Below are 22426 nucleotides of genomic sequence, written 5' to 3'. Positions count from 1 at the left end.
GCCGCTGTATCCAGCGTTCTCCGCCTGCCCTTTCTACGAGCACTGACTTCCGTGTGGAGTTTATCGCGAAGCCGCTGCATCACTCATCAGTCGACCTTTTTTTATCAGCTTGTTCTCCCAAGCAGTCAAAACACATCTAAGAATTGAGCAAAACAGTGTCAAACATTTCCCCCAAACAGAACCCGCTCACTACAAATGAGCGTCTTTCATGCCTGGTGCGGCCTCTTACAGCTTATGAACAAGCGAACATCAGAGCATTCTGGAGCGCGTCAAAAAATAAGTACTCTTAATGAGCACTTAAAACAAACACGTCAGGAGGATGTTTCTTCCAGGGACGAAGGAACGGCGCAATCAACCTTCAAACCCGATGCATTGAAGCCCAAAGATAGTCTAGCGCTGGAGGGGAACCCCAGTAATGATCAAGCAAGGCGCTAACCACCCTGACTCACGCCTCATGCCGCAGCTAGAGGTGGCAACCCACACAGAGGGGCGATCGTGTCCACATGGAACACGCACTAATGCCTTGCCCACGCCCACACATCGGATCGGGAGGATAGCTCAGGGGCAACGTGCGACACGGAGCAACACAGCTTCGATCCCCGGGTCCGCGCTTAGAAACCTCTGGGTATTAAACGCGTTATAAATAACCTATCATATCATATCCATTCTAAAAAAGGAGTCCTTGTGCAGGAGGTCAATTTGCCTCTTTTCTGTAGCCCCCACTCTGCTCAATTTTAAGGAACTCATCTGAAGTCGGGCATGGGCCTTTTCCCCGATTCCAAAAGTATTCCAGTTGCAAGAGCGCCAACGCTATTCTCCAGCCACTTTGGCAACAGGACTACGGTGCTCTCTGTAAAAAGGCCTAGCAAGGCCTACCATTGTGGTAAACTACCTTTAAAAGTGTACAGTGTTGAAGTTTTCAAGCATCTGCACTTTCAGCTACTCTATGTGTAGCTCAGGGGTCTACAGCTTTTGGCTCTGCAGCTGTTTTGGACTACTAATCCCATCAGCCCTAACCAGCATATGTTTTGGTGAGGCATGATGGGAGTTGTAGTCCAAACATCTCGAGAAGCAAAGGTTGCAGAACCGTGCTATAGCTGAATGGAAAATCCCAGGTAGGGAAGGTAGGATTTTTTGGTGCATCCCAAACAGGAGGGGTTGTTACTCCATACTTACGCAGGATGCAGTGTGCTTTTCCCCGGCATCAAAGAGAGATCACACCGTGGCATCAGCCCGTAGGAGGGCACCTCCTATTCCCAAGCGGCCAGAGCAGACTTTGAGAACCAAGTCACTCAGGAAGGCTGTTTGTGGCCCTTTGGAAAATGGGAGAAGTTAGAAAGCAGGTTTCTATGAAAGCTTCTTATACCACACCCTTGCAAAAGGTGGGTGGGCACATAGTCAGGAAAATCATTAACAGATCAGGCTAGCGCCAAGAAATCCTGACCAATCTAGAGTCAGGATGTTCCTACACAATCCCAGGCTGCGGCCTTGGAATATCTCTGGGCGTACCTTGCCTCCTTGCCAAGACGACGAGCTGCCTTCCTCGCCTGGGTCCATGCCGGACTATAGATTGCTTTCAGAACTGGATGCGCCACTCCCCAGAACCCAGCAGCAGCGGGCATAGGCATTTAGTAAGGGGGCACTGAAACAGTGGTGTCATTTTGCAGCCGAGAGCATTGCAGTTTCCCGAATCTATGAATTAAGGAGACAAACTCAGCAGAACCGAAAGTGGGTGATTTCAGCTGTACTAAGACCGTTCCTCAGGAGCCCTGGGCAAGATGATCTGAGAAGCTGAACCCATCTTCTGATTGCAACCTGACCACTGGCCAATAGTGAGTTCTGAGAAATCACAATATTGGATGGTCTCAGGAGGATAGCTCAGGGGCAACGTGCTCACCTTGGAATCAAGACTACACGGGGCACCACGGGTTTGATCCCGGATCTGCGCTTAGAAACCTCTGGGTATTAAGAGCCTTATAAATAACCTATCAAATCAAAGACCTGGGTGCTACCGCATTCATCTGGGGTTCACTCATCATCGGGGCTCATCAGCAATCTGCTGCCATCAGAGCTAAAGCCATTAAACCCGCTTTGCGCATACGCTCCAACACACCCATTCAGGTCATACTGAGCTTTAAGGAAACCATTACATTGCAAAGTAACTTCTTCCTCTAGACGAAGTCCACACCGAAAGCTTGACCTAGTCATTTGTGGCCTGGCCGATCTATTGATCCAATTCCTGCTAAAAAGACCATGGCGATCCTTAAAATAGGGTCTGACTTTTTCTTTCCTCACATTGACCAACATTCCCTCTGCCCCATTGGAAACCATTTTAAATAAACCCCCAATGACTCATATTATATAATTGTGGCCATATTTTTCGTATGTCTGCTGTTCGTTCCTGATCTCATAGAGAAAACACTGTGTACATTTGAACTCTTTGTAAATGACACTTCGACTGGACCTGGTATTCTTGATCTCTTGGCTAATATATTGCATTGTGATTGGTGATTTCTGCATTCTACAGCTTGCTTGCCCGAGTTAAGCCTTGTCTTCAGTCCGTGCTACTGAAAGGTAAGCTAAGGATGCTTTAAGGAGACATTTTCCCTGTTTCTGAGGGGTGGAATTGTGTATCGTGGTAGGTCATCTTAAGTGTTTTAAGCATATCATCTCTTCCACTACTACTGTGCAATTAAGGCCCCTACATTTATTCCTCCCTTCTGCTCCTTTTGCCCATATCTTTACCAAGGTCCTTGAGCACTTTGGTCTTGGATCTTCCCAAAGGGGAGCCCTAGTTCATTGTGTATCCATGTCCAGGCAGCAGTACAGTCAGTACAGGACTCAGTATTGTTTAAAAATCCCGTTGGTGTCCCGAAGTGCTATGAGTGGGTGGGTATCCGTTTCCCCCACTGACTCATGCTCACTCCCTCAGGAAACCTCATTCCCACCGGTGCACATCCCTGACCCAGCCAGTTCTCCTGGCCAAGCATGTCAGAAGCGAAGGCCCAATAGGAAGTGGCTTCCATAGGGAACACACAGAGCAGCACCACCAATCAACTGTTTTTGTGTAAAGATGGGGTTTCACATGGCAGCAAGAACTGCTGCGAAGAGGAGGGCATCAGCCATGTCGTCTGCACACGGCTATACTTTTCATGAATTCAACACCACCAGTCGGTAGCCACCCAACTCACCCTGGCTGTTTCACCACATTTGATGATTACTACATTTTCTGCAGCATTCTTTAGGGGGCTGCAGGGCCAGGTAATAGGCGGGAATTGGAGGATTGGGTGCGGTGGTAGGTTGAGGAAATGGCAGTCTGGCCCCCATAACAAAATGCCACCAACAATGGAAAGCACAGTGAGTTGTACCAGCTCCCACCAACTATCAGCTCTACATAGCATCCCACTGGTGATCTGGTCAATAGTGCTCGGAGACCCCGCCCACCTATGCTAATTAGCCTCCACCAAGTGAGCAAACTGTGCTGCGTCAGCAATCGCGATAGGAGCTAGGGCACGAGACGCCACTCGCGGAGAGGGAGCTACCTTGGAGGAAGTAGGGGCTACTGCTTCCCGTCCGCCTTCCACTGGAGAGGTGGGAAGCGAAACATGTCATCCATTACATATAAACATACAAAGGTAAAATGTGACGGTGGTGCTGTTAAATACCATCTAAAGGACGGCTGGTCGATTACTGGGTAATAGGAGTTTGCTGATAGTTCCTGAGCTAGGTGTGCCTCTGTCCTGTTCCTACCTCACCGCGTGACCAGGGGTATTCTTCAAACCCAAACGCCGGGAGCCTGCGTCTTCCACAGTGTGATTCACCACAGTTTAAAAAAACTGAAGCTACGAGGCACATTAAATATCATTAAGATCCTTATTGATCTGGTTGAGTGCACGCGTCCACAGATGTAGTGCCACGTGGCACCATATCACCTCGGGGGTCAAAAAGAGCTCCTGGCAGCAGTGTGTGTTGACCTAAACAGGGTTTCCTAGACCTCAAGCCGGTGCCAAGGAACCTCAACCAGTGCTTAATTTGTGGTGGTGTTTGCCAGGGCTCGGCCCTGTCACTTATTGTCTCAGCCTCACTTTAATTATGACGTGGTGACAGTCAGTTCATCCATCAACCACAATGAGCAGGTATCGACTGTCGTGTAACTCCAAACATGTCGACATTGTGCGGAGCAGCTATGGGTGGTGCCAGCTGTGATGCCCACCCGCAGTGTTGCAGGCGTGCTAAAAAATATTTGGGCCCTGGCACTTTTACAAATTAAGCACTGGCCCCTCAATTTAATGCACACTAAATGGGACACCATGCAATGTATCAGGATCGCACACCTGATGCACAAATCCCTACCATTGTGTGGCTCAGAACAGACTGGTGCCACCGGAGGATAAAAGTGTTGACCGCATTCTCTCACTGGGCTGGGGGAGATATGCTGCCACTGGGCATGGTACTGGCCGGCCGCCATCAGGGCAACACTCATCCTTACAGCTCAGATGCACAGACCAGTGACTCCCAAGGGAGCTCAACGCACCCCGGCGCTGAACTGGCCGGCCTGTCTTAGGGCGACGCTCATCCTTACAGCTCAGATGCACAGACCAGTGACTCCCAAGGGAGCTCAACGCATCCCGGCGCGGAACTGGCCGGCCTGTCATAGGGCGACGCTCATCCTTACAGCTCAGATGCACAGACCAGTGACTCCCAAGGGAGCTCAACGCACCCCGGCGCGGAACTGGCCGGCCTGTCATAGGGCGACGCTCATCCTTACAGCTCAGATGCACATGCTAGTGACTCCCAAGGGAGCTCAACGCACCCCGGCGCGGATCTGGCTGGCCTGTCATAGGGCGACGCTCATCATCCAAGCCTTGACGTACAAGCCTGTCTTTCTCAATGGAACAGGATCTAATGATGCAACAGCTCCCTCAGAAAGGGACTCACTACTCCCTAGCTCAGAAGTGGCCCGCCTCCCTCAACAACCTCCAGGCTCCAATGGATAACCCATCCTCGCAGGGCAGAAATCACTGCTCCCTCGCTCTGAAAGGGCCCACCTCCCATGTGGTGGCCCACATCATCCTGGATCCAATGTACAGAACTGTCTTTCTCACCGGAACTCACAGTACTTTGGCCCTCAACTGGCCCGCCGATCACAGGGGAATGCTTATCGCCCGGGCTCAGATGTACTGGCTTCTCCCTCTAAAACGAAATCACTGCTCCCTGGCACTGAATTGGATATGCCTCTGCGAGGGCAACAGTCATTGTCCAAGTTCAGATGGTGCTGATAGGGCAACTTACCTCTGCGCGATACTCAACGTCACTGCTCATATGTACCTACTGCTTAATTTTCTTGCATGGGGGAGGGCAGTTCGCCATCTACTGTTGACACCACCCACGGTTGCTCCATACAGTGTCACACGGCTCTTCCATACGCTGTCAACATATTTGGGGTTAAAGCTCCAAATTCCACTGGTTCATTGGGGGTGAAATCAACAAAACACATTAGTTGTGTTTTGAAATAAAATAAATGTTTGTGTGTATCTTTAAAACACAATGGGCCTCATTAGAAGGTTGGAGGTAACCATGCCGCTTTTAGCGGCATGATTGCCTCCATACCGCAATCCGGGCCTGGGTTCCTCGAATGAGGAATTACCGGGCCATCGCAACCTTGGCGGACCCGGTAATTCCCCGTCCGAGGAACCCGGACCCGGTCCATCCCCATTCCCATTCGAGCCCCCATAGGGCTCAATGGGAATGGGGATGGAGCTAACAACGGGCCCGTTAATGACGGGCCCATTGTTAGCTCCCTGGTCCCCTTGCGGGACCCGGTAAGGACGCCTGGTTTTTCCAGGCGCCCATTGCGGGTCCCGCGAGCAGACCTCGTAATAGGGCAGAACGGGTTTACCGGCACCGGCACCTTTACTGGTGCCGGTAAACCCATTCCGCCAAACTTATAGTGAGGCCCAATATCATTACCATTTTGCTCTAACCCTATCGGTGTCAAGTGGAGCATGTTAACCATCTAACCACAGGAATAAAGAGCACAAATGTTTTCCTCCCATGGTAAATTGATGGACAATTGTAGGCAAAATCATTACTGAACTGATGAGTTTTCTGTCAAACACTGCAACAAGATTGTCTTGCACAGGTTAGCAGTCATGACTGTCTCTCCTGTTAGATATGGGTCTTTTCACTGACTTTGCCCCTGTGTTGGGGGTGTTGGCTGGTAACTGTGCTGTTGTTGTCATCCCACCCTGTGGGTTATTACACCAGAGAATTTGCAGCAATGGCATGCAGGCTGAGTGGATCAGTGTGTGGACATAGGCCAGCATCAGTGCCCAGGATTGTCGCTTTGCATCTCATTGTTTTTCATGAATGGGATAAATAGTCCTGCCCTGTGAATAACAATGAGCAAGCCCAGGATGCAGAGACTCTGGCCAGTGCACACTGCTGGTGATTGTTATGTTATTATGACTGACCGACAGTTAAAATAATAAAGTTGCCAAAACACCACAACATAATCAAGTTGGGCTTAGAAATAAGGGCTGGGGTGAAAAAGAAGTGCCGGGGCTGAGACCCAGCACTGGATGTACCCACACCTCTCTCTGAAAGGAATTCAATGCTCCCTGGCACTGAACTGGGTCTGCTTGTCTGAGAGCAACAGTCATTGTCTAGGTTCAGATGTACCAACACTTCTCCCAACTGAACTCACTGTTCCCTGGCTATGATAGGGCTGCCTCTATCTGGGTGGTACTCAACCCCCCATTTCAGATGTACCCACATCCTTCTCTGAAAGGAACTCACTGCTTGCGCAATGAACTCGTGCATCTCTCCAAAGGGCATTGCTGGATCTTGCAAGTTATAAAAGGTGTTGTATGTAGGTGAACAGTTTTTGTGTTTTTGATCACAGGTCACATGAACTACTGGTATTTCGTATTTGTGCATATAAAGGAGTCAGACTTTGTTGTCCCAGGCCACTTTTCTAAACTTGCCAACAGTTTTAAGGAGGATTATTTGACGATTATGTAATCGAAACTATGGGGCAAATTGTATCTGATTTGCAAAACAGTGAAAAAGGCGATATGCAACCAGGCACAATGATAAAATATCCATCTGCGACTGATGGGATGGGAGGGTCAATGGATTGACAATGCCCATGAGGGTCGCGCCATGGTGAAACCCGATTTACAAAACAAAACAAAGAATAGAAACCTGATGCTGTGACAATTTCCTGATGTTCCCAACAGCCACACTTGGAACAAGCAAAGCCACAGGAGAAACTTCTACTCTCTTTAAAAAAAACATTTCCCCTTTAAAGTGGATCGAGTTCACCAAAGTTTGACACCAATTTCAGGAACAAATGTTACCATGTATTGTTTCGACAATACTAGACCCATTCCTAAAAATCGATCCACTAAACAAACTGGCAACTTTCCTTGTCTACATTGTACCAACTGCGGGTTCGTAACAAAGAGAGACATTGTGAACCACCCACGATCAGGGAACGTATCAAGATTAAGAGTTATGCCTGAGGCGACACCAAGAACATTATCTTGGCTATGAAATGCCCATGTGGGATGTACTGCATGGATCAGTTGACACTATTATGCAAACAACGCTGGAATGAGCATCGCTCATGTGTAAGGATAAAAAACAGTAACTCTGCAGTAGCAACACACTGGATTGAGACAAGACAATGATCTATACTGAATCAGATTTCAGATAGCGGATGTTATTACAAGGAAATGTGCCCATGAGAATCTGTTGAAAAAGCTGGATCAAAAAGAAACATATTGGATCGAGAGTTTGGATTTTTTTGTTCGTGAATCAGGGTCATTTTTGGGCAAAAAGAATGGTAGGTGCAAATTGTATGTGCCACAATTGTGATTCTTTGTGAACCAGCATGCTTGCAGAACTTGTGGGTGGCGGTGGTCGCAGGGATAATTTACACCTACCTCAATTTTGAATTGAGAAATTATGATTAAACAAGCTGATAAAGACGGGATACTTGTAATGATAGATGCTGATAAATGTGATCAGGAATGTTTGAGACAATTGCAAGACATTAATACATTTCTTCCAGTAGAGCGTGACCCTACTAAAGATGTAACAGATTTATCTAAACACGTTTTGGATGAAGCTGAATAAATGGCATGGATATTGGGAACCACCAACACATTTCTTGCTAATCCATGTCCCCTTAAGCCTATCTTTTGCATTTTGCAGCAATACACAAATGTGCTACTGATCCTCCCAGACGACCAACCATTGTTGCAACAGGCAGCTTACCACAACCAAAGGCTGAAATATTGTCTTTAGCTTACAATCTTCTATACAAATACAGATACATATTTGAAAGAAACAGATTTTTGTTTTGTTGAGATAACTGGATAACATGGAGATTGATTGTAATCTAGACATTTTAGTGATGTCACAAATATGTATACATCTATTCCCAACACAGAAGGTTCAGATGCAGTTGAATGGTTCTTACGGCATTTTGAGGATATCAGAGCGAATAAAGTTAAATTCCCACAAAAAAAGATATATATATGTATACATATATATTTCTTACACATTTTTGGTACTTCAATGGGGGCAAACATTGCTCTGGAGTATGCCAATATCTCAGAATGGAAACACTACCTCTAGTTTTATACAAATCACATAGATTCTGTTTTTTTAACGTCACATGGGAACCATCGATTCTTTAAATTTGTTTGCAGACTAAACCATACACATGAACACATCAAATGTATCTTCAATTGGACCATGACGGAGATTAATTTCCCAGATGTATGAGAAATTAGTTATAATAATCATTTAGGAACTTCTCCGGCTGTTAAACTGACGGGAACAATCTATTACATGCCAGAGGGTCCCACCCTACTCAACCGAACTGAGAGCTTACGAACAGCGAACTGGTATGTTGAAAACAATAGTTTCAGGAAAGACGACGTAAACATGCAGAATTAATAGTTAGGGGCTACAAAGGGGAGCTACTTGAAGAGGCACATAGTAACGCTGCAGTTACACAGAAAACAACCCTTCTACAACTGAAATTTCAATCTTCACCAAATGTAGTCTATGTATCATTTATTTGAGACAAAGCATTACAATTAAACGTATCATCAAAAAACAATCGAGTCTTCTTAGATTCGCTGACTTAACTGAAAAATATTTTCCAAACTGTCCAGTATTTATGTATAAGAAACATAACTCTATAAAAAGATGCTGAAAGACTTTGTCATAAACACACGACAATTAAAACAAAGAGAGGGTCCTTTGCTTGTTCAAACGTTTAACAATGTAACAGCTTGGTAAAATGTGTAGGATCCAACATCCTTAAACTGGGAAAACTATTTACTTAACATCTTATGCAACATGTGACTCAGGTAGTGATATGTATGCACTGAAATGCCCTGCAGTGTTTACTATGTAGGACTTACAACTATAAAGGCAAATGTCAGACGTTCAGAATATAAATCAAATAGACGTACCAATAATGAAAAATCACTAATGCTATCCATTTTAGTCATCATCGAACAGCTGTTAGCTAAATGCAATTTGTCATCCTAGTCAGGGTGCATGTCCAGAAAAGAAGTGAGAATTTACATAAACTGTCACCCCAATGGGAATTGCTTTGTTATGTTATCTATACTTATAAAGTGCATCTGTCACCCAAAAGCATCATGGCGCTATACCCTAAGCAATGTACACACTGGCTGAGTATCCACAAGAAACTAAAAAAGAAATGTTTTCAAGGCCCACCGGAAAGTGGGCACGTAGGTGAAGAGGAAGAGGATTCCAAGCCTGTGCCGCAGCCACTGAGAAAGCACAGCCTCCAACCCGAGAGAGCCTACACCTAGGAGCTGAGATAGTCAAAGAAGACCGGGAGCGCAGTGCTCTCAGGGGAACATAAGGGCAAAACTTCACCTGAAGATATTCTTCCCCTTATTTGTAGAAGGCTTTTTGCACCAAGCACAGAGACTGAAACCTCACACGTTGCTCAACTGAAAGCCAGTGGAGCTGCTGAAGAATGGGGGTCATATGGGCACCATATGGGGGCGAAGAAACGTTCTAGAAGCTATGTTTTGCAGCAGCTGGAGACGGTGGAGCAGATAGTGCGGTGCAGCCAAATAAAGCACATTACAATAATCAATTCCACTGATTACCAGAGAGGAGACTACAAAGGCCTGGAAATTAACAGGAAAAAAAGGCAAAACCTTGCATAGTGTCCACAGCTTGAAAGGACCCTCTTGACAAGTGGCTGACACTTGATCCGACATGGATAAAGAAGACATGATCTTTGATGCCTAGGTCTTTGACCAATGAGCAGGTGTGGGAAAGGGGCCCAAACCAGTGGGCCAGAACTCTGGGGTCCAGAACAGAGAAGGATTAGCGGTACCAAACACCAGCACCTCTGTCTTCTCCCCATTCAACTTAAGCCAGTTCCTGGCCATTCATCCACCCACCCACAGCCTCCAGACAACTCCTCAGCTGAACAGCCGAGCCGCAGAATAACCTGTTTGTCATCAGCATAGGAGTAGCACAGGAAGCCATGTGCGTGGATGATGCCAAAAAGCAGCTGGATGTAAACGTTGAACAGAATGGGAGATAACAAGGAGCCCTGAGGGACTCCACATAACAGAGGTACAGGTTGGAACTGAAAAGATGGCAGAGAAACAGATTGTGAGCGTCCCGCCAAAAAAGAAGCAAACCAGGCCAAAACCTGACCAGATAGGCCAGCGGAAGAGAGACGGGAGACCATGGTGGGGTGGTCCATGGTGTCAAATGCCGCCGAAAGATCTAATAGAATAAAGGCACCTACAGCCCCTCCACCCCGGTCCACTAACCAGGATATTTGATTTGCTTAATGTGAAATTAATTATTAATTTGAATATATAATGTGAATTGACTGGAGGTTAAATGCTCACATGCCTTGAGTGAAGGAGTTTTTAATCTTTTAATCTCTTTTTACCTGTTTTCATCTAATATGATTAAAACATTGTTAAATTACACACATTTCAATTCCGTACACATATGGAAATTGCAATTTTTGACTTTTGAAAGAGATCAGAGATTAAACCTAAAGCAATTCCATATACTTGGTGTTAATGTAATGTTCATTAACTTTTTTCTGAAGTAATGGATATCGCGTTTCTACAATATTTATGTGGTTAAACCTGGTAAACACTCACTATAACTTTACCAATAGTTGATGGCGGTTCTTACTGTAACATATAACTCTAGATGTTTTATGCACGATTGTTTGACCCATATTTGGAGGACGTGCGAGGTATAGAGGTATAGAGGTATAGAGGTTTTGTGTTTTGTGTTCTAGTGGTAGGACTTGAGGTGATTGATTGCTACTACTAACCAGGTTTGTTTTACCCGAGAGTTGTTGCACGCTATTTACACGGTATGACTGAAGATTGTAGTATTTTAAGGGGTGATCTAATTTGTTTTACAGATACATGAACTTGTCTAGATGTTTTGTTGTAACTTTGAAGGTGGAACTTAATGAATTAAACTGATGAGGTTAGATTTTTGGATAATTTTGAGGTACATACAATTCGAAACATTGAGAAGTTTATATCCTATTCTCTTAAGAAATGGTGAGATATACCCAACACATCGCGTATTGAACTTCGTAGGATATTTTACTCACTTCTTGTATATTGAATTTTGATTATTTAAATGATTTTTTCAATCATGAAAATGATCATTAATTCATGTGTGACATTCTGTCATCATTCTATGCATAGTTCTGGATCTAAATACATTTTTTTGTTTTGTAAATTGTTCTATTAAACTATGTCTAGTAACATAACATTAAGAACCATGGTTACATCTTTTTATTTGAATTAAGGACTGGAGTATAGAAATTTTACTTTGCATTTTGTGAGATTAAAATGTTAATGGATTCATCTTCTTGCAATAATTGTTTTTGGAATGTTGTTCCATGAAGAGTGCTATACCAGTTACATACGTTAGTTATGTAACCAAAGAGCATATTCTAACTTGAGGGCGCCTGGCTGGGAACCGATGTGTGTAGGTTTCCTGCCAAAGTATTAAATAAACCAATTTTTTTGTTTTAACCAACGAGTGCGGTCCACATCCACGTTGTTTTCCTTACGGCGACTTTTTCCCTGTGGATGTAATTCTTTGTGAATCGGGCCCTATGTCCCAAACAAATCGTTGTTATTATCACCTCCTATAAACATTTGTGCCTGTAAACAAGAGCAATAGCTCAAACTCCAAAACCATGAAGTGGTCACGAAAAAACTCCTTAACGCAGCAGACTGCAGCAGCCCGCGCTCCAAAATATCTGTGTCTTTCAATGGCAGGGCCTAAAATTCACATTTCATGATTTTTAACATGTATGACAACTATCTAGCGCATCTCATCATCGCGGCCAAAAAACATTTTGAGAATCTGGCCCATTGTCTCATATGGATAATACTCTTATCCTATTATGGGACATATGTTCACCCACCAGCAGGGTTCAAAGTGGGGGGGGGATCTAAAGGGTACAGCGTTTGCTTACTTCTTGGGGCAACCCATCATCGTTCCCTTACTTTATGCGACCCACAATACCGTTCCAGGATGGCAACTTTACAAAGCATATTATATTTTTTTTTACTACTTCCCCATTGGGGACTGGAACCTGAGCCCTACTAATATCAAGCCAGTGCAACAATGCACTGCGCTATCTCACGGGTGCTGGAAGAGGATGATTTATTTCAATAGGATGCTTGGGATACAAAACCCATCCCCAAGCAGCCAAAACACCCAGCTTGATCGCGATCTGCGTATGCATGGCTGTAAGCTCAGACTTGCTAGCAGGCAATGGGAGGGGTGTGTCTGTGGCAGGCCATGTTTTTTAACAGGTGCGACGCGAGGATGGTGAAAGGGAGGCTGCATGAAGGTGCATGCTGAGTGGGACAATGACACACTAATGCATGTCATTTAATGCATTTTCTTTCATTGTATTTTCTTCAGTTTCACTAGAATTGTTGCAAAACACAATGTTGCAGGATGGAGTGGAGGCAAGGAAGGACCCAGGTGTGGGCTTTGAATGGGGGGAGGGGTTGACGGTGAGTATGGGGGGGGGCAGAAAAGGGGGCAGGGCAGAGGGAACATAGTTCCACTACTTTATTTTGTACTCTTCGACCACTGCCCACCAGTCATCAATGGCCTTAGTTTACCCCTTACATTTCCCCACAGCTGAACAATATTCATTTAGTAGAAATGATAACAACCCCTCCATCCTCCACCGTCGGAAAATATTCCCTCAGTAGCCAATATTGTCTCGGGAGGATAGGTCAGGGGCAACGTGCTTGCCTTGGAAGCAAGACGAGACAGAGCAACACAGGTTTGACCCCCTGGGTCCGCGCTTAAGCGCGTTATAAATTACCAATCATATCATACCAATCATGTGGTGTTTTTTCCAGCGCTTTGAGGTCATATCAATGATATATAAGGCGCTATGTAAATGCTAAGTAACATAAGATAACATAAGATAACATATACCCACTATCACAAGTTACCTGGGTAACAAATAATATCACAGATTTATATAGCGATTCTCAACAGATTTCTACAGCTTCTAGGTGCTGTGATAATAGGGGGGTTTGTTACCCGATTCAATGGTGCACGATTGGTGGGCCTCAGCAGGATGAAGGGATGGGTCATCCTTGATGCGGGTGGAATAGAAATGTCTGGGTGAGTGCTTAACTGGCTCCTATAAAGGAACACATTGACCTCACCCCACTTCCCACTGATAGACAATATTCACACAGTAGCTTGGATGGTCCCCAGACACGCTCTTAATATTCACATTTTAGCACATACATTCACCGGCCATGTACCACATTACCCACCCCTGAACATTACACAATGAGTGCACCCTACCCCCACAACCCCAATAATACTCACTTAGCAGAATGATGATGCATATCAAGATGGCGATGATGGCACCTGTGCCCAGGCCCGCGGCGGCCACCGCCCCGATGGTGGTGCAGTCCCCGTTCTCATCGCATGGACACACCTTCACCTTGATGATGGAGGTGTTGAACATGGGTGGGTTCCCAGAATCGGTCACGATCACCGGCACATCATACACCCCAGCTTCCAGGTAGGCGAGCTGGAGATTGAGCTGTGCATAGGTACCTGAGAAAGAACACAGAAAAACACGAGCTTCACCCACTTGCCAGAGTTCAAGACACCACCATGACATCACCAGCACCACCATGAGTACTTTACAACTTCATCCACTTGCCAGAGTCAAAGACACCACCAGCACCACCATCACACCACCAACACCACCATGAGAACTTTACAACTTCATCCACTTGCTAGAGTCCAAGACACCACCAGCAACACCATGACACCATCAGCACCACCATGAGAACTTTACAACTTCATCCATTTGCCGGAGTCCAAGGCACCAACAGCACCACCTTGAGAACTTTACAACTTCATCCACTTGCCAGAGTCCAAGATATCACCAGCACCACCATGACACCACCAGCACCACCATGAGAACTTTACAACTTCATCCACTTGCCAGAGTCCAAGACACCACCAGCACCACCAAGACACCAACAGCAGCACCATGAGAACTTTACAACTTCATCCACTTGCCAGAGTCCAAGACACTAGCAGCACCACCATGACTCCACCAGCACCACCATGAGAACTTTACAACAGATGTCGGGCCGGATTTCCTAATGCTAGTGAATGTGTGTCCCTGTAGAATGTATACTGCAAACAGAATCGTCTATTAAACCTTGATAGATTTAATATCTTGGTAGAACTTGGGCCTCACACTGTCCGCCAGTGGGAGCACCTCAGACTTCTCCCCAAAAAAGCAAAAATGCTCATCAGCTGGGTCAGAGTTCAGTAAAATCACTTCCTGTGATGGTATCAATGGTCAAAGTTTGTCCTGTGACTTTTTCTACCATTAAACATTTGGGGAAATGGTGCCACATTACCTTTATCAAAAGTCTCTTACGGGTTTCTGGCAGAGTGTGCATCTTACACTGCCCACTTCTTGGGGAGACCATAGTTTGAAAATAAAAAACTGGGAGAGGCCACTGACATAGAAATAGGACTACAGCTCCAGTGGTGAAATGCTAGTCCTACTTCTATGTGGTTGGCCTGTACCGTGTCATGTTGCAGGAACAGAAGAACATGTATTGGGACCCGGAGGAAGGAGGAAGGTATGTGGGAGGGGTAAAAATTGAGTGAGGAGAGCCCCTGGGGTCATTTATTTTTTATTTTATTTGCATGTTTAAATTGCATTGCAATTTATACAGAACATTTTATTAAAAAACATTTCCTTTGCCGGTTCCTTATTAAGTGATGCTCCTCTTCAACAGTCCTCAATTTTGTCCTTTGATTTTTTGGACAAACTGAACAGTATCCTAGTCACTAGAGTGCAATGTCTTTGAAGTATTGAGCCACAGAAATCACCAGTGATGTACTTTCGCCACACATCAATTTGGACCACCAATCTTCATCAGCAAAAGAGCTGACTTTGATCTTGCCGAACAAAAGATTAAGCAGCCTGCTGTGCTGGTGGGTGCTCCTCTGCCATGTTCGTCTGGCTGTTTTCGGCCGACTTGTGGATTTTATTTATTTATTTCATTTATAATCACTGTAATGCGTTCGGAATATGCAAACAAAGGAATGGATATTCCAAACACAGCGTGTGATATCCTCAATAGTCACAAACCCTGTGCCCCTCATTCTTTGTGCTGACAGCCTTTCAACTGGGGCAATTTATAAGTGATGGTCATTTAACAAGCCATTGTTTTTACGCAGAGTTAAGAAATGAACATGGGGATTTTTTATTCACCAGGCCAGCACAAGTATCAGTTAGCTGACCAAAACTATGCATTCTTCAAAGAGAATTAAAATGTCACACTGAAAAAGTTGTAAACTATTTTCTTTATTTTCATGTCTCTTTATTTGACACACCAACACGTTTTTTGTATATTACTTTTTAGTTACATATGCCACATCCCTGGAAAGTTAACTGTCATTTTCTTGCTTATGTATTCTAGTGGCTGCTTTGGGACATGGACTAAATGCATCCGCTCAACATCAAAAGTCTTTTACTTTTCTAAACAAGCCAACCATTACCTAGCGCACACACCAGATGACACCTCATTGTGACTTGGCACCTTGATTAGGAAGAGAGTTCATTGTGTGTCACCATGCAGACAGGAGTCCGTGGCAAATCAATGCAGTGATATGTGTGCAGCAATGTTTTGTGCACTGCACAAGTCACCACCCTGTTGGTAAATGGCGTCTATGTGGCGCCCCCGTACGTAACAGCACATATGCCTGTTTTTGTCTAATGTGTCCAATGTCCATACAAGAGCACACTGGAACGTTTTGTGTATGTGGCTCTGACGAGCATGCCATACTGTCGCCACACTTACACACATAAAGCAATCAAAGAAGTTGCCTCAAATTGTAAATCCACTAGGCCAAGCGCCCCTTCTACACTGCCACGCCATGATTTTCACTGGCTGCAGGCCAGCACTAATGAGAGATGCTAATGCCAGCTCTGTTAGATAAAGCGTCGGCCTGCTCTTTTATGCCAAAACAACCCCTGAGGCCTGCATAAAAGTAAGAAGGTAGTGGCTGAGGAAATGTGGACCCTACACCACGCATTAGAAGCCGTTTTGTTTTAAATGCTTCATCAGTTTATTACTGGTCCGATTAAAGTTTGTAAGAGGTAGAATCCTTTCTGTGTAGTCTTTCTGTGCATTGTTTCTTGGGTCTCTCTTCTACGGTATTCTGTCCTGTCTATAGATGTAATTCCCTAATTAAAGTTTGTAAGAGGTACAATCCTTTCTGTGTAGTCTTTCTGTGCATTGTTTCTTGGGTCTCTCTTCTACGGTATTCTGTCCTGTCTATAGATGTAATTCCCTAAAGGTGTTTCTGTATTGGGGGCTGGGCGTGCTCACGCTGAGACCCAGCTCCTCCTCATTTAAAATTCTTCAGAAACAAGAAGCAAAAGAGCCCTTCTAGCCCATATGATTTGCTGATGTTGCAGCCATTTTGTACTTACATCTAGAAACTTAAGCTGTCCAAATTAGTGTGTATGGTTCATGGTTACAAACATTTTAATGTTAAGGTGAGTGTTGTGTACAATGATGTGAGCACCAAGCCATGCATCTGTTATGAATTCAGAGATTCACACATACAATCCTTTTATCACAGACTTGTTTATCCAATATAGAGATCTGTGATCACTGTTATAGTCCTGAATGCTCTGTGAGTTAATGCAAGGCATACAGGAACCCTCACTGGTGCTATTTGTCACATTTTCAACTCTCATAGCGGTCTTTTAAATGGGTACAATAAGAGTGTACCAGACTGTCCATCTTAGAACGATAACCTTCTATCAGAAAATAATGTAAGTGGGTAGTCTAATATTGCCCCTTGCGAAATACAAGTGAGGTGGTACGAACAGAACACCTGCAACACAGGGCCCGGTCAGCGGGCCCTCAGACCCTGATAGGCTGTTCACACCGCAGTGTGTTAGTATGGACAGTTTGAAACTGCATTCAGACAAGGCCTCCCCTAAGAGCAGGTAACAGAAAAACCATTTACTTGGGCAGCAACAGCTGTGTTTTCACACTAGCATTCTTCTGTAAAGTACTTGCATTACAATGTAATGAAACCAGCTTCACTTATATAGCAATTATTTATTCATATTGAGGAGGAGTTTTGTCTCACAACACACAGCTGTATTTTGGGAGTGATGTAAGCCAGTTGGCGGAGGAAGGGCGGGGTGCATTCTGGTGTTTCGCTCCGGGGCACCAACTTGGCTAGAAACTGCCCTGCACCTGTTACTGCCCACCAGCTTGGGCTTTAACGCCACTTTGCAAACTGGCCAATCTGCCCCTGGGCAAGGCTCTCCAACTGCTTCATTAGACAGTCTTCATGCTGCCAGCAGTGTTAACTTTGCATGTGACCAACCCGTGCCCATCAAACGTCCTCGGAAGGATGAGACGGGAGTTATACTCCATGCCCATTGCAATCTTTGGCTTCTCTGCCAAGACTGCCGACAGTGGTCCACATTTTATGACAGGTTAAACAGCGCTTTTTTTGTGGGACATAAAATTGGTGTGTGTGTGCACCAGAAGTAGGAAAAGTATAACGGGTGGAAAGGGTGGGTCTGGACCTGGGTGGGTGGTCGAAAAGGAATCTGGGGTGGGGTGGATAGGATAGTCCACATCATCTGTAGGGGTTCTGAGCCTGAAGGGTTAGCTGGCGGGTGGGTGGGGTGGTGGTAGCATTACATTACAGACAAGAACAGGGGAGTACAGTATTGTTATATTTCAAATCCATTGCAGGCACCTGGCCATTAAGATGGGCAGGTGTGAGAATGCTCTAAAGGTTGAAATGAAGGAATAGAAACAAGAATTGGCAATGCCAACAGGTAGGGCTTTTGTGTAGGTATGGGAAAGGCCCTTGTCAGGCACTGCTGCAGGAGTATTAACTGCCCATTGATGGTAGAAGGTGCAAAATGGGGCAAATAGCTGCCCTTCTAATAGCATTGCCTGGCAAATGCCTAATATACACAAGCCAAAACTGTTGGCTTTGCCAATGCCTGTGAAGGATGGACATAGTGATTATAAATCGAGTGGCTGAATGCAGGACTGATTAAGGCCTTTTATTTACACCAGTGGCAGGTTTACAGCTCCAATTAATTAATTACCTCTCAGAAGACTGCTTTGAAGAAACACAGACTGGCACTTTGAGTGCAACGTTTGATGGTAAGGCTTGAATAAAGCTAGCTCAAACAGTCGCCACGAGGAGGTGCTTTGGCCGGGGAGGGGAAGGAACTGGGTGAGAATTCCCATCCCAATAACATATTATCATTTGGCCTTGGACGTCTGCTTGGATTCACAGTAATTTAGTGTACTTAGGTACAATGCTATTTGATGCCACTTCCTGTTTTGTCAAGGGGTGAAAGGTCATGTTTCATCGCTTCCCGGGATGTCACTTTGTTGTGGGGTCACATGACATCACTTCTGGTGATGTCATCAGAGGTCAAGGGACGTGAGGCGAGGGGTGGGCCACTTTTTTTTGGGTGACCGGGTCTATTTCTTGTCCCAGTCCGACCCTGCTGGCACTGCACCCAAAGGCTGCCTGGAAACAGGTCCAATACGGAGCACACCTGCAGAATCAGAGCACTGATGAGCTATTCACCCCAGAATCGTGCATATGTGGAAACAGTGACAACCTGATTTTCAAGCAGTTGAGCCAAAATGTAGCTTTAAAGATGCAAAGCAAAATGTCGGCCATGCAAGACCGGCTGAAGATGTGCCGGGGCTCATAAGGGCCCGCTTCAGAAGATATTTGGGGGCCCCTTTTCTCAATGTTGAAGGCCTGTCTGAGGCAGCTGGGTGGTGCACAGATTATAATGGGGATGCATCCTAATGCACACTCACATGGGTGAAACCCTTGATTGTATCATGCAGGTTGCATAGCATAAGCCTCACCTGAAACGTTGATAGTCTCTGTGCATATTTACTGCTCACACCCCGGAGCTAGAACTGGGGTAAAGCGGGTCTGTGATAGGCTAGCACCTTTCAAAGAGGTGTGTCTTTAAATGTCAAGTACACATTTAAAGTCACACAACCTTCAGTTTGTGATGACTGTCGCCTCCCTAGGAAATATTTGCACAACATCAGCCCCGCCCCACGGCGTAATTCTAGGGCAAAATCCTAGATCAAGTAATGGTGGGAGAGGGTGGGTGGCACGGATTATCACAGGGCTTGTTTATTGGCCTCTGCATGGCAACACAAAGAGAGGCGGCTGCCAGGGAGCTGAAACTCTGAATGACCTCTTAAGAAACGCTACTAGGCTTTCTTTGACTGAGTCAAATTTATTTTACATTTAACATACAACGTATAGCTCCTTAATGTTGGTTTGAGCCAGGGATGTCGTTTAGGGGTCGCCAGAGGTCGCAACTGCGACCTCTGAGGTCTCCCCTGCGACCTCTGTGGTCTCCCTTGCGACCTCTAAAAAAAAACTTTAAAAAAAAGGTTTTTTTTGTAGTAATGCAAGCTCCATACCAAATAATGTGTTTTTCTCGAATTCTATACAATAATTGCTAAACTCATTAAAGGTTTATTTCAGGCACACTTCAGGGGTGAGTCACTGATTTAGTCTTCTCTTAAACGCCTCAACTCAGCCTTTCATCCTTCTGAGGTCGATAAATGAGTACCAACACAAGTTGGGTGATATTGGGTATATATTTTTTCTATATAAAGCACTTAAGCGTAAATGCTATATAATAACACATCATTATCATTTGGTCATGGACGTCTGCTTGTAGTCACAGTAATTTGGTAACATGGGCCTATATATACTGATCTTAACGATACATATGGCAATCCATTCTTGTATGAAATGCACATCACATTATAGTGATATCGCAACCATATTTTTCGTAGTGTACAATGCTATGTGATGCCACTTCCTGTTTTGTCAATGGGTGAAGGGTCGTGTTCTATCGTTTCCCGCGATATCACTTCAGGGTGGGGTCAAATGACATCACTTCCTGTGATGTCACCAGGGGTCAAGGGTCGTGTGATGTCACTTCCGCTACCCCTGGCATTTTGGTGAAATGACATCCCTGGTTTGAGCCCATTTCTAAGCACTTCCAAAATGTGCAGCTAAAGATGATGTAATTTGCCCAGGATAAACAGTTTGATTCCGTGGGGAAATGAGGATTGTCATTGTTGAAAATGCTGATTACAGTTTGCAAATGTGCATAGTGTTGACTTAATTAGAAAGAAAAAGGAAAAAACTAGTATGAAAAGATAATATTTTTGATATTTGCGTTACCGTTTTCATTTAGCTTTTTGAAACAATGTCATTAAGAGAGTGGTTCATGGAAATAAAAGTTAACATAGGGATTTCAACTTTAGTTCCACCCAGAAGCAGGATTTCTAGTGGTCATCAGAAAAAAACAAGGGAATAAGTACTATGGGAGGATTGTGGAGCCAGTTCTTTAAAAGGGAAATAATTGCTACTTTTGATTTTGTGCTGGTGATGTATTCTTTTTACATTCATCAACACTTTCCATTCGAGATTTTGCTCAGCTTAGAAATAAGACGCAGTATTAGAACTCCGGCCTTCCGGTTCCGTAGTTATCATTTTATGGAATAGGCCTCAAGCCTGCTACTAGGGCGCTACCCAGTGGCGGAGCCAGGGAGGGGGCTAGGGCGGTGACTGCCCCTCCATGGATCTCCTCTGCTGTTCAGTGCACCACCCAGCCTCCCACTGGCGCCCTATTGGGCGCTCCCCACCCTCCGGCACCAAAAGCTGCCTGCGCTACTGGCGCTGCCACCTGGGCCATCCCATCTTTCCATCCTTGTCTGTGTCTTTTTGCTGAACATTTCCTAGACAAAATACAAGTATGAGAAAAAAAAAGAACCCGATTCGTTTCTGCCTTAGGAGTATCCAGGAGTTTCTGTATTTACTGAGCGTTTACTGAGCGGCGGGAACCGGGGTGACCTTTACAAGACGCTCTCCACAGGCGTGAGCGTGGATCCTTATCTTGGCGTATGATGCCGAGGGATGCGGATGCGACTAAAGACCGCCTCCATCTTCCCCCCGCTCAAATGTCTGTCTGAGGAATGTGTTCTCTGTGTTTAACCTATCCCCTTGCTGCCCAACTTCTCAACATTAGCCCTCTCTCTCTATACACACACATACAAACCACACACACACACACACACACACGCAGGGCCGGCCTTGGGGGCAGCAGAGCCCTGGGCGAATTGGCGCCCCCCCTTCCCCGCGCGCCCCTGGACAACGGGCGTCACTTTTTTTTAACTCCTTGCTGTATACCTCCTCGCTCCCACGAGGAGGTAATTCTATGACACCCTATTGTTCCTAAATTAGGGTGACCAGACGTCTGGGTTTTCTCTGGACAGTCCGGGGAAATTACCCCCTGTCCCAGGGTCCCGGGAGTTTTTTCATTTTGCAAACCACGCCCGGGGTTTGCAAGGGTGGGTGCCCAGGGTCCCTGTTTGTGCAGGGACCCGATTTCGAAAACCCAAAATCGGGTCCCGGCGCAACTTTAAATGCGCGAATGGGTGCGTGAAAAGCATTTCATGCCCTCATTTCCTCTCACCTGGCCTCCCCGGCCACTTTCCTCCAATAAGAGGGTGTGCATGTGAGCAGACCCCCTCCGCCCCACCCAGCCCCGCAACAGGCCAGCGACATAGAAGTAGGACTATATATTTTTTGTATTTATGGTAGCCCTACTTTTATGTCTATGGCCTGTCCGTTTTTTTTTTAAAAAAAATCTGGTCACCCTATCCTAAATGTGCTCCGCTGCCGCGGGTGCAGTGACTAACAATGAGGTGCCTGCCGCCACTACGCCAGC

General features: G+C 45.4%; 1 protein-coding gene across 1 annotated transcript in view; it reads right to left on the bottom strand.

Moving 5' to 3' along the window:
• CDH4 (cadherin 4) overlaps positions 1-22426 on the bottom strand; it is a 964675-nt gene that overhangs the window by 76491 nt on the left and 865758 nt on the right. Inside the window, exon 11 of the mRNA XM_069650710.1 lies at positions 13936-14169. Coding sequence (XP_069506811.1) covers positions 13936-14169 — 234 coding nt within the window. The remainder of the gene's footprint in view (positions 1-13935; positions 14170-22426) is intronic.

This window comes from Ambystoma mexicanum, chromosome 3p, assembly GCF_040938575.1.
Source record: "Ambystoma mexicanum isolate Mex_15411 chromosome 3p, UKY_AmexF1_1, whole genome shotgun sequence".
NCBI lineage: Eukaryota > Metazoa > Chordata > Amphibia > Caudata > Ambystomatidae > Ambystoma > Ambystoma mexicanum.
This window is presented reverse-complemented; position numbering and strand designations above follow the sequence as displayed.